This window comes from Pteropus medius, unplaced genomic scaffold (assembly GCF_902729225.1).
Source record: "Pteropus medius unplaced genomic scaffold, Ma_sr-lr_union100, whole genome shotgun sequence".
NCBI classification, from domain to species: Eukaryota; Metazoa; Chordata; class Mammalia; order Chiroptera; family Pteropodidae; genus Pteropus; species Pteropus medius.
In genome coordinates this window covers 672,479-683,541 of record NW_024348242.1, presented here as the reverse complement: position 1 = coordinate 683,541, position 11,063 = coordinate 672,479, and the positions used below count along the sequence as shown (strand labels likewise).

At 64.9% G+C, this 11,063-nt stretch overlaps 1 protein-coding gene across 2 annotated transcripts in view; it reads left to right on the top strand.

Moving 5' to 3' along the window:
* Positions 1–83: 83 nt before the first annotated feature.
* The window catches only part of ULK1 (unc-51 like autophagy activating kinase 1), a 20,736-nt gene continuing 9,756 nt past the window's right edge, over positions 84–11,063 (top strand). Inside the window, exons 1-8 of one of the 2 annotated variants that reach the window (XM_039879205.1) lie at positions 84–509; positions 758–850; positions 929–970; positions 8,594–8,626; positions 8,933–8,969; positions 9,582–9,755; positions 9,854–9,927; positions 10,181–10,282. In XM_039879205.1, the coding sequence (XP_039735139.1) occupies positions 399–509; positions 758–850; positions 929–970; positions 8,594–8,626; positions 8,933–8,969; positions 9,582–9,755; positions 9,854–9,927; positions 10,181–10,282 (666 nt within the window). In that variant the 5' untranslated portion in view covers positions 84–398. The remainder of the gene's footprint in view (positions 510–757; positions 851–928; positions 971–8,593; positions 8,627–8,932; positions 8,970–9,581; positions 9,756–9,853; positions 9,928–10,180; positions 10,283–11,063) is intronic. The other variant, XM_039879204.1, reaches the window with a different exon arrangement.

Here is an 11,063-nt window from a genome sequence, read left to right as displayed (position 1 = left end):
GCCCCGCCACCCACTAAGCGCGGCCACCCTCCAGGCCCCGCCCCGTTCGTCCGGAGCCCCGCCCCCAGGCTCCCCGATCCACGGCGCGCACTGCGCCTGCGCGGGCGTCTCAGGCTCCGGGGCCCAGACGTCGCGGCTCTTTTGTTTCCCCGCCGGAGCCGGAGTCAGAACCCCAGTCAGAACCGGCTTGGAGTCTGAGTCGGAACCGGGTCGGACCCTTAGTCAGAACCGAGTCGGAGCTCCAGTCAGGACCGGGTCGGATAGGAGTGGAGTCGGGGTCAGCGGCCGGGCTGGGAGCGGGCCCGGCCTGCCTGATGGCGCGCGCCCCCAGCCCGCCGCCCCCGGCCCGCGCCGCCGCCTGAGCCCGGCCCGCCCGCCCGGCCCGCCCGGCCCGTGCCATGGAGCCCGGCCGCGGCGGCCTGGAGACCGTGGGCAAGTTCGAGTTCTCGCGCAAGGACCTGATCGGGCACGGCGCCTTCGCCGTGGTCTTCAAGGGGCGCCACCGGGAGGTGAGGGCTGTGGGCCCCGTCACCTGGGGGCCCGCCCCACGCCCTGGGACCGCCTCCTACACCCCGGACCCCCTCATCCCTCGAGGACCCACCCCCACATTCCGAGAACCCCGTCCTACACCCCGGGGCCCCCTTATATCCCGGGGACCGTCACGGCCTGGTCACGCTGGGTGCTTCCTTGGCCTGGGGATGGCCTTAGAGGGGTTCCCGGCTCCGACCCCCGAGGAACACCTGCGCTGTGTTTTCAGAAGCACGACCTGGAGGTCGCGGTCAAGTGCATTAACAAGAAGAACCTCGCCAAGTCCCAGACGCTGCTGGGGAAGGAAATCAAGATCCTCAAGGTGAGCTGGCCCTGGAGCAGGCGGGGAGCTGCAGCCCGGAGCCTGCCTGCTCACTGGGAACTTGGGTTTCCGTCCTAGGAACTGAAACATGAGAACATCGTGGCTCTGTACGACTTCCAGGTAAGGCGGGGGCTTCGTCCTGGTTCTGGTGGGGAGGGGGTGCTTTACCCTCACAGGCTGGCCTGTGCACAGCCTCAGCTGCGGGGACTTGGGTCCCAGGCCGGCCAAGTGCTGGAGACGCTGGTTGGTGCTGCACGGTTCTCATGTGTTGAGGAAGGAGCTGGGCCACCCCCGTTTGGCCTTCCCTGCTGGGGACTCTGGGGACTCTGAAGAGCCTGTCCTCAGCCTAGCTTCCTCTGGGTGCACTGGGAGAGTTACCCCTTCCTGTACTGTGGGACTGGGGAGGGGGTGCCAGGGCCACAGGCGCCAGCGGTGGATCAGGGTTACTCTGACTACAGCCTGGTCCTGAAGAGCGTCTGACCCAGTGGCCCTGACCAGGAGTCCTGTCCCCAGCCCAGGCCCCCAAGCAATGCTGCCGGCCTGGCCCACCTATCTGGGCAGGCCCATTGTTTGTTGACATTACTCCAGGGCCTGGCATTGGCCAGTCTCTCCCCGCGTCAGGCTGGGTGGGGAGGGGCCACGGGAGATTCCTTCTTGCTGGCATTTGGGGCCAGCCGCCGGGGCAGGAGGGAGGCGGTTGCCTGTTTGATGAGGCTACCTCAGGCCTGGCTGGCCTGGGAGGCCGAAGCTGGGCTTTCCCACCGCCCCCAGGCTCCACGGCCCAGTGTCGGGGCCCAGCCTCAGTGGGGGTCCGGGACCCTAGATGCCTAGTCTGGGGACTTGGGAACCTGAGGCGGCAGATCTGCGGGGCCAGAGTGCTGACTAATGGTTTTGAAACCTGTTTACTGAGGCCATGGGACCAGCCCCTGGCGGAGGGGAAGTTCCCGGCCTGGCCGTCTGTGTTTTGGTGGCCTCCTCCCTCCTCCCCTGTTCTCTCCCTCCCCCTTCAGAGCTGGGCTGTGGCATGACATGAGGTGACATGGGGAGGGCCCAGGTCCAGTGTGACAGTGGGTACCTGGCAGCCCACACAGAGACGCTATGTTCTGGGGCCAAGAGGGTGGCCCCGTTTCTCCTCTTCCCCTCCCCCTTCCCTGTCCTCCCTCCTCATTCCTGCTGGGCCACACACCTGGTGTGGGCAGTGCCACTTCCTCCAGGGTTGGCACCCCTGCGGCTCCCCTACAGAGGACGTGCCTAGAGGCCAGCATCGCCTCCCCTTTCTGCTGGGGCTTGGTACTCTCACCCCTTGGGATGCGGGTGGTTCTCGGAGGCTTTACACCCTTGTCTGGGACCCAGATAGAAAAAGGCTTTTTAAAATAGGTGATAAGTGACTTGGCTTAAAAAGAAACAAAAGCACAGAAGGGGACATGGAAAAAGGCAACTTGCCTGTCCTTGTCCCAGTGGAGCCCTGTCTGGCCCCAGACGGGCCACGTCTGCGTCGGCTACTTCCGGATCCGCAGGGCCATGTGGCAGCGCAGAAGTGCCCCCTTCCCCGCCACCCCCGTCCTCCACCCGCATCCTGGAGAAGGGTCCCTGTCACTCCACATGTGTGTTAAGTCACCCCCCACCCAAGAAAATGGCTCCCAGCTCCTTCTCTGAGGTCACCACCTCCAAGCACAGTGGTTCAGAGCCCAGACCTGTCCCAGTGCTGATGCTGCCACGTGAACCGCTGTGTCCTCAGGCAAGTTCCGTAACCTCCCCGTGCCCCCGTGTCTTCCTCGGAAACACCGGAGCTGCTTGGTTGACACTGGTCATAGTAAACGCCGTGTGCGTGTTAGCTGTCGTCATGGCTGAGGCTGCAGTTTTGTGGGGATCCATCACCCCTTATCCTGTAGCTGACGTCGCCAGTCCCTCTCAGATGGAACACCAGGTGACCCTGGCACTCCGACAAGTCATTGGTGTGTGGTGACCACCCTCCCACCCCACCCCCCGCCCCGTGCCCTCGCCTCCACCCTGCGGGCCTCTGCGGGGTGGATTCCTAGAAGTCGACGCCCTGGAAAAGAGAGATGCGTGCTTTCGGTTCGGGACAGCTGCCAGATGTGGTCCGCATAGGCCAGTGCTGCCTGCGGGAGGCCTTGTCCCCCCCGTCTTTGCCAGGTCGGCTATCGGGCTTTGATCGCGGCCGTCTGAGAGATGGAGAATACATCTCATGGCTCTGTCTCCCATTTATTGGAGGTGAGACTCAGTATCACTGGACACGTCAACACTGGGACTTCCTCCTGCCCTCTGCCTCTCACTGAGGCTGGACGGTACCATGGTTAACGGCCTGGCCCCAGACCTACTGCCTTTCTGAGCCCATCCCCCCTTACTTGCTTATGTGACCCTTGGGCACATTACTCAGCCTCTTGGTGTCTCACTGTCACGGGAGATAAGAGTAGCCACCTGCATCGTAGGGTGGTTGTGATGACAGCCTGAATCATATGTTAAGTGCTTAGATCTGTGTCTGCTGTGTAGTAAGTGCTATGTAAATATTGTTGGTTTATAGGAGCTCTTTGTATATTGAGGAAAGCCCTTTTGTTATAGATTGCAAATATTCCCCCAGGCCAGGTGGTTTTTTGTCTTTAGAGGTTGCTCTGGTTTTCTGGCTTTGTGGAGTAGAAACGGTTGTCATTGTCAGCTGGTGTGCGTGCCCCTGGAGGTGGCCCCTGCGACTGTGCTCTGTTCTCAGGTGCCCAGACCTGTGGGGAGGTGGCTGGAGTTCCTGGCCTTCCACCGAGGGGTAGAAGGGTGGCCTCACCCCCGGGTGCTGTGCGCTGTCTGGACACACTCTTGCCCAGGGGGAGCGGCTGTCACAGGAATCGGGGTGTGGGGCTGTGCATCCAGGGGCCTTGCTGACAGTGACTCTCCCCCACCCCACGCCAGCGTGCTATCCGGCTGGTTCCCATAGCTGGATGTGACTCGCTCATGCCCACTGGCAAATGCCCAGCTGTGTGAGTGAGCTACGGCTGCCTTTAGGGCTTTTGGGACAGTGTCTACCCTTGGCTTTGCTCTTCAGACCCCTGGCTCTCAGTGACAGGCACTGTGACGTCACCCCTTGCTGAGAGGGTAGGACGCAGGCGGTGCTGAAGCCCCTTGGTACCAGGTTCCACGGCCTGTGAGTCTAGGCAGTTCTGGACATCGCCTGCAGGCCGTGTGCGGGATAGGACAAAACGCGGGCACAGCCACACCGGCGTCGCTCCCGCCGGCAGCGAGAACTGGACGAACCCCAGAAGCCTGGGCTGAGTTCCTCTGGGCCCAGGGGCCCTGCTCCTGCCCTTTCTGGGGACTTGCTCCCTGCTCAGCCACCATGCTGGAGCCCTGGACACCCACAGCACGTCACCCTCAGCGTCCCACAGGGGAGCTGTGTTGCAGGTGTCCCTGGCCAGTGTCCGGGCCAGAGCGGCTGCAAGCACCTGTGTCGTGCAGTCTGAGGCGGTGCTAGGGTGCACCCAGATGGGGCGCAGTGGGGCTCAAGGCGTGTGTAGATCTGTGCCGCCGAGGGGTTCCACCAGCTCGTGCCTCCCCCTGCGACTGTGGTGCCTGCTTTTCCCTACAAGCCCGAGAGAAGGGCCGCAGAAGGCCGGCATGCAGGGCCCACGGCAGAAGGCTCCGAGGAAGGCAGTGGCCCTTGCTCCTCTGAGTGGCCCTGCTGCCCTTCCTTCCTGGGGGCAGGAGCAGCTTGGTCCCTGTTGACTGTGGCTTTTGCTACCTCCTGGAGCCAAGATGGCCAGCTCCTGAGGAGGTAACTAGGTCAGCTCCTGCCTGCCCACCAGGCCGGCCCAGGATCACCAGGCAGTGGGGCGGCTGGGTGGGGGCTGCGATCCTATTAAGCAAAGCACCTTAGTGCCCGGCTGGGCGGCCTCCTACGTGCCAGACGCCAGGGCCAGCCCTGCCCAGGGCCCGAGGGCGCGCGCCGAGGGATGGAGGGCCCCGTCCTACTCTCCCTTTGAAGGCTTTGCCTCGTCACCCTTTCTGCAGGTGCACAGTGGGGCGGGCAGCACTCAGGCTCCCAGCCCGACTCTGTTCCTTCGAGCCGTGTGACGGGGGCAGAATTGCAGGACTCTGTGCCCAGGTCCTTCCCCTTAAACTGCTGGCAAGGTCGGGCAGCCTAGGCCTAGGGTTGTGGGGTGTGGGGGCAGTGACCGTAGAGCATGGGGCAGGCCATGCGGGCCCGTGCCTGGGCTGCCCCATGTCTCCCTGTGACGGCGGGTTGGACCCCTGAGCTCCTGCTCCCCACATGAACCCTCACCGGGCCCTGACAGTCATGGGGGCTCCAAGAGGACGTCCCAGGCCTTTCCGAGGTCAGCACTGAGTCTGAACTGACTCGGGAGAGGCGTGGTGCTCGGAGCCCGCCTGAGGTAGGTGGGGGCAGGTGGGGGCGGAACCTGAGGCCTGTCTGGGTTCTGGGTGGGCAGCGAGTGGGTAGGGTGGGCAGCTGTGGCCACCAAGGCTGTGCTGACCACCCTCCCCTCCAGGGGGCCCAGGGAGCCTGCCTCATCGGGGGAGGGGTGGGAGACCCCTGGCCAGGCCAACAGTGACTGTATGGCCCCAGGAGGATAGGGCACCAGACGCTGGGAGGGACCGGGCACCCAGCCTGCCTGCTGAGGGGCCTCACCCGGCCATGGTAGGCTGCCGGCCTCATGGTGGGGTCCCCGTCCCCTGGGGACCCGGCTTGGTGTTGGCAAGGGGCAGGTGGGGGCTGAGGACACACTGGAGCTGGCCTCCACTTCTCGGCCCTGGGCAAGTCGCCTCATCTCATCTGCAAAGCAGCTGGGCTCGTGGGCTGGTGGAGTCAGCACAGAGAAGGGTCGCCGAAGGCCATGTCACAGGCCGGGAGAAGCCTAGCGGCGGGGGGACGGGTCTGAAACGGCCCTCTTTCCCGGAGGTGGATCTCCCGCGTCTCCCCAGGCCTGAACGCTGTGCTCTTGCCTCTGAGGCCCCTGACCCTCCGTACCCCAGAGTTCCTGCTAGGTGGAGGGCAGGGGACGCCTGAGGCCTCTGCTGAGTCACCCACTGGGGCGGAGGGACAGGAGTCAGAGGGAGGAGAGGATCCTGGACCCCCATGGCCCCTCATGGCCAAGACCCTCTGGTCTCCTGCTCACTGAGGGGCCATGAGGCACCAGGAAGGCTTCAGGGTAGTCTCCTGGAGGTGACGAGCAGTGACCTCTGCGGGGAGGGGCAAGGGCCCTGTGGGGAGGTCTGGGAGCAGCGAGCCAGTGGGCGGGGGCCGGGAACCTGTGGGCTGGGGTCGTGGGAGCGCGCCCTGGCTGGAGTGTGGGGCTGGGCCCTGTGCAGCGATCCCCATGGGTTCTTGGGCACAAAAGGGACTCTGTTGTCACTTCTGTCACAAGGATCTCCTTTCTGGGGAGGTCATCTTGGGTTCTGGGGGCGCCCCCTGGATTTTGAGGGAGAGGGGCAGGGCAGTGGTGTGCACCTCCTGATCTCCCTGCTAGTCCTCGTGGACAGCTCCTTGGCGGGACTTGACGGGGATGGCTGACACTCCCCGTCTTGCCTGCCTCTGTCCTTGTCACTTTATCCCTGCCCATCCTGGCTCGGCGAGTGCGTTTGGGGCTTTCTTAGGGAGCAGACTGCCAGGGGGACAGGTGAGAGCTGGAGGTGCCTGGATCTGAGCCCCGCTCTGCCTGCGGCTGGGCGGCCCAGGGCCGGGGGCTCAGCCTCTCTGAGCCTGTCAAGACGGGAGTGCTTACGGTGCCCCCCGAGCTCCGAGGAGTACGTTTGGGAGCATCTCAGCACCTCCCAGAGACAGCCATGGCCAGGACGGCAGCAGGCGAGGGAGAGGGGGCCTGGGTGTAACAGGGCATGGGTGTTGCGATCTCCTGGGTTATTTCTGGGTCCTTATCTCTGGCACCGCCCTCTGCTGGGTCCTCTGCCCGAGAGCCTGCCACTGCAGTCCCAGCTGTCAGAGCCTGCCCCCGCCTCCCTCTGCCTCCTGTAGCCTGGGCCTGACGGCAGCCCCCGTGTGACTGGGGACTCCTGGATAGCCCTGTTATCTCTGGCCTGCAGCTGGCTGGGAAGTGGGGCTGGCAGGTGGGGCTGGGGGGCTCCCAGGCCGGCTCACTGCCTGTGGGACTCCTGACCGGGTGGCCGAGCCGAGGCCTGCCATGGCGGGGGAGCCCACCCCCACCCAGGCGAGTCCTGGCGGCCACTTTGGACAGCTTCCGTGTCCCTGCTGGGACACGCCTGAGCGAAGGGCCTGTGAGCGCCGGGTGGGGCGTGCTGGAGCGGGCCTGCCTGTCCCAGGGGTGCCCGGCCCGGCCCCAAGGGGTTTCACTGTCAGCCTCGCACCCCGAAACCACACCCTACATCTTAACCTGCTCCCAGAGGTGTCCCTGCCCCGGACGCACAGCCCCCCTCTCCTGGGGGAGCACTGGGGCCATGTGGGGGCTTCTCATTTCGGACGCGGGGGCGGGGGGAGCTGACCTTGAACATCAGCACAGTCCCTGCTCCTTGTCCACCGGATGTGGGTCTGAGGCCAGGCCCGGCCTCCTAGGGGCAGGGGGCTGAGCAGGAAGGAGCCCTCTGTCCTGTCGGCTGGGACTCGGGAGCACCCCTGGGGTCTGAGCAGGGTGGGAGGTCGGGACCCACCTCCAGGCATCGTGTCCCTCAAAGGCCCCTGTGGCTCCCTCCCTCCTCCATCCCCAAAACTCCCTTGGCCCTGATGCTTAGAGACCTTTGGGGCTAGGGGCTCCTCCTGGTGCCCGGGGCCAGGCAGCACGCTGGCGCGGAAGAGGTTTGGGAGCCTGGTTCCTGCCTGGCAGAGCCCCACCCCAGGGAAGACCCCACCTGGAGAAGAGTTGGGACTGTTGGCAGGAAAGCAGAGAGGCTTGACTCAGGCCTCCCTCAGTTTACTCCTCTGGGACCTGGAAATAGCAGTGGCGGCCTCAAGGAGGAAGTGCCCCGCTGCCCGGTGAAGCCCGCAGGGCCCGCCGGAGGGGAGGTCTGTGTGCCGCCTGGCCCCAGGCTTCCCTGTCTCATAGGAGTGGACTGAACTGAGGATGCTGGTGGCACCCCGAAGCCATAGGTGGCAGAGGGCCAAGCTGGAAGCTGGCCTGGCAGTGCCGACCTATAATTCCGTTGGCATCTTTGATTCTGGAGCTGGGAGCCTAGCAGTTTCCACAGCCTGACCATGTCCCTTCTCCGGGGCCTGAGTCCCTGACTGAGTATGTCCTCCCAGCCAGGATTTGGCGCTCTTAGAACATCAGGCTGAGTCCTGACGAAACCTCAGGGCCCGATGTGACCCTGACATTGACAGAGACCTGGGCAGCTGAGGGCTACTGCTGGGAGACGGCGTCCTTATACTGCCCTGACAGCTCTCCTGGGACCTCAGCCCCTTCCTGAGGCTAAGCAAACGTATGTTCTGATTGGCTGCTGCTCTGTCACTTAAGCCTACGTGCAAGTGGCCTCACAACCAAAACAAAACAGCAGAGCCCACTTGGCCCAAGACGCCTCGTCTCCCGGCCACTAGCCAGCTGGCTAAGCCCTGAACTTGGGCCAGGCCTGCCAGGCAGCTGGCGCGTCCATGCTCACTGGCCTTTCCTGCCTAGAGCCAGGGAGTGTGTTATGGGCGTCCACGGGTACCAAGTGCCCAGGTCCCACTGGGGCTGAGATGGCCTCTCCAGAGGGCTGCAGGGTGGGGGGCAGGGCGCGCTCCCCTCCACCTCTCACTGTCCCTTCTGTGTCCTGCAGGAGATGGCAAATTCCGTCTACCTGGTCATGGAGGTGAGTCCCTGTAGGCCTGGCTATAAGGACAAGGGGCCAGGCGCTCCCAGCCCTTGGATCCCTGTCACCGGGGGCAGGGCAGGCTGCATTGCCCTACGTCTATGTGTCAGTGGGCTCAGCAGGTGCCTGGGGGTGGCAGGTGCCCCCGTTGGCCTCTCCAAACACAGATTGCAGGGGACACCTGCCCCGGGAAGGAGGTGGGTGCCTGAGTGCCCAGGGGTCAGGCGTAGGATGGCGGGGAGGCCTGGGCAGGCTTGGAGGGTCTGCCCTGGCTGCTAAGTGGGATGTGTGGCTGGTCTTTTGCAGTACTGTAACGGCGGGGACCTGGCTGACTACCTGCACAGTAAGTAGACACCCTATGGCCAGGTAGGGTGCACACCCAGGCCCACTCTGACCCAGCCTGTGCGGTGGGCCGGCGTGAACGGGCCTCCCAGGGATAGCCTTGCGGGGCAGGGCTGGTCCGGATGTGCCTGTGCTGAGCGGGCCTTCCAGGTGGCCCTGGTGGCTGCGCTGCTGGGTACCAGCCTGTCCTGAGCACTCTGGGTTCCCAGGGCGCTGCCACAGGCGGGGGGCAGCCCCTTCTGCACTCGCCCCCCGCTCCATCGGTTCGTCCAGCCCCTCCACTGTGTGAGAACCAGGCCCGGAGCTCATCACAAGGCCGCCGGCTGTGGGCCTGGCCTTGAGTTGCTGCTGAGAAGTAATGAAACTGAGCAAGGGGCACGGTGTGCTGGATAGCAGCAGGGGGTTGCCAGGCAAGGAGGTGACAGTGAATAGGTCGGAGCTGGGCTGGTGGCATGTGGGGAGGAAGGTGCCAGATAGGGCCGCAGATGGGCGGCCCAGGGCACCCTGGGGTGGACAGGAGCGCGTGCCTGCAGTGGGAGTGACACCAGGCAGGAGGCCCCTCCAGCAGGGAGGGTCAGCAGGCTCGCGGGCCATGAGCGCCGTCTCCCCACAGCCATGCGGACGCTGAGCGAGGACACCATCCGGCTCTTCCTGCAGCAGATCGCGGGCGCCATGCGGCTACTGCACAGCAAGGGCATCATCCACCGCGACCTCAAGCCCCAGAACATCCTGCTGTCCAACCCCAGCGGGCGCCGCACCAACCCCAACAACATCCGCGTCAAGATCGGTGAGGCCTGGGCAGGGCGGTGGGCGGCAGGGCACTGAGTGGCGGGGTGCTGCGGGCCGGGGCCAGGGCCACCCTGCTTACGTCCTTGTCGCCCACAGCCGACTTCGGCTTTGCCCGGTACCTCCAGAGCAACATGATGGCGGCCACGCTCTGCGGCTCCCCCATGTATATGGTAGGTGGGCGGCCCATGGCCCTGCTGCCGGGGGCAGGGGTGGTGGTGCGGGGCTCCTCTCCCTGTGTCCAGAGCTGAGCCCTGTCCTGCGGCCTCGCTGCGCGCGGTTAGCCAGCACGTGTTTGCCACCACCTCTACGGTGATTGGCTGGCACCAGGCTGGTGTGGGTTTTGATTGGCAGCAGGCTTTTGTCATCGAACACTCAGTGTCCGTTCTTGCTGGAACCCTGACCTGTCCTTCCAACACGCTGCAGGCCCCTGAAGTGATCATGTCGCAGCACTATGACGGGAAGGCAGACCTGTGGAGCATCGGCACCATCGTGTACCAGTGCCTGACGGGGAAGGCTCCCTTCCAGGTGCGCGAGCCCAGGTCCCAGGTGGGCTAGTGCCAGTCGTTATAGGCCTGCAGCCTTCCCTCGCCAGGGTGAGGTGGCCTCCCAGCTCCCCACCGTGTAGTCACCTCAGGGCCGAGACCAGAGTGACCCCTGGTCCTGGGGTGCATTCGCGTGCGTCTGTGTGTATGTCGTGAGCCAAGTCCACAGCCTCCCTCCTGCCCATGCCAAGGCTGTGGGACCCAGCAAATTGGTGTCAGGACCCCAGGACCTGGGGTGGCACTGCATCCTGCAGGCCTGCACTTCCTGTGGTGACCTCACGGTCCGACCTGGTGGTCCTCGGTTCTGTCGCCAGCCTGCCCCACAGCGTCTGCTGGCATAGCCACCCCACGCCAGGGGGCAGGGCACACGCTTGTTCTCGGCTGCCCCCGGTGCCTGGCACACAGCAGTGCTCAGTGAGTGGCAGACGAACGGGCAGACGTGCGCCAGCTCTGCCCACCGGGCGCACTGCCCTCCATGAGGGCCAGCTCCTTCTGGGCCCTTCCAGGGCTGGGGTGTGCGGCCGCTCTCTGGTCCCAAGAAGCAAACACCCGGTCGCACCCGACACCTGGCAGCCCTGCAAGCTGGATCGCCTTCGTGCGGTCCCTGTCCCTTTGTGCAGTCACAGCCCCGTCCCCAGAAGGGTCAAAGGTGTGCCGTCCCGGCCGAGTGTCCGGCAGCGGGGCCCCTCACACCACCGTCTCCCCACCAGGCCAGCAGCCCCCAGGACCTCCGCCTCTTCTACGAGAAGAACAAGACCCTGGTG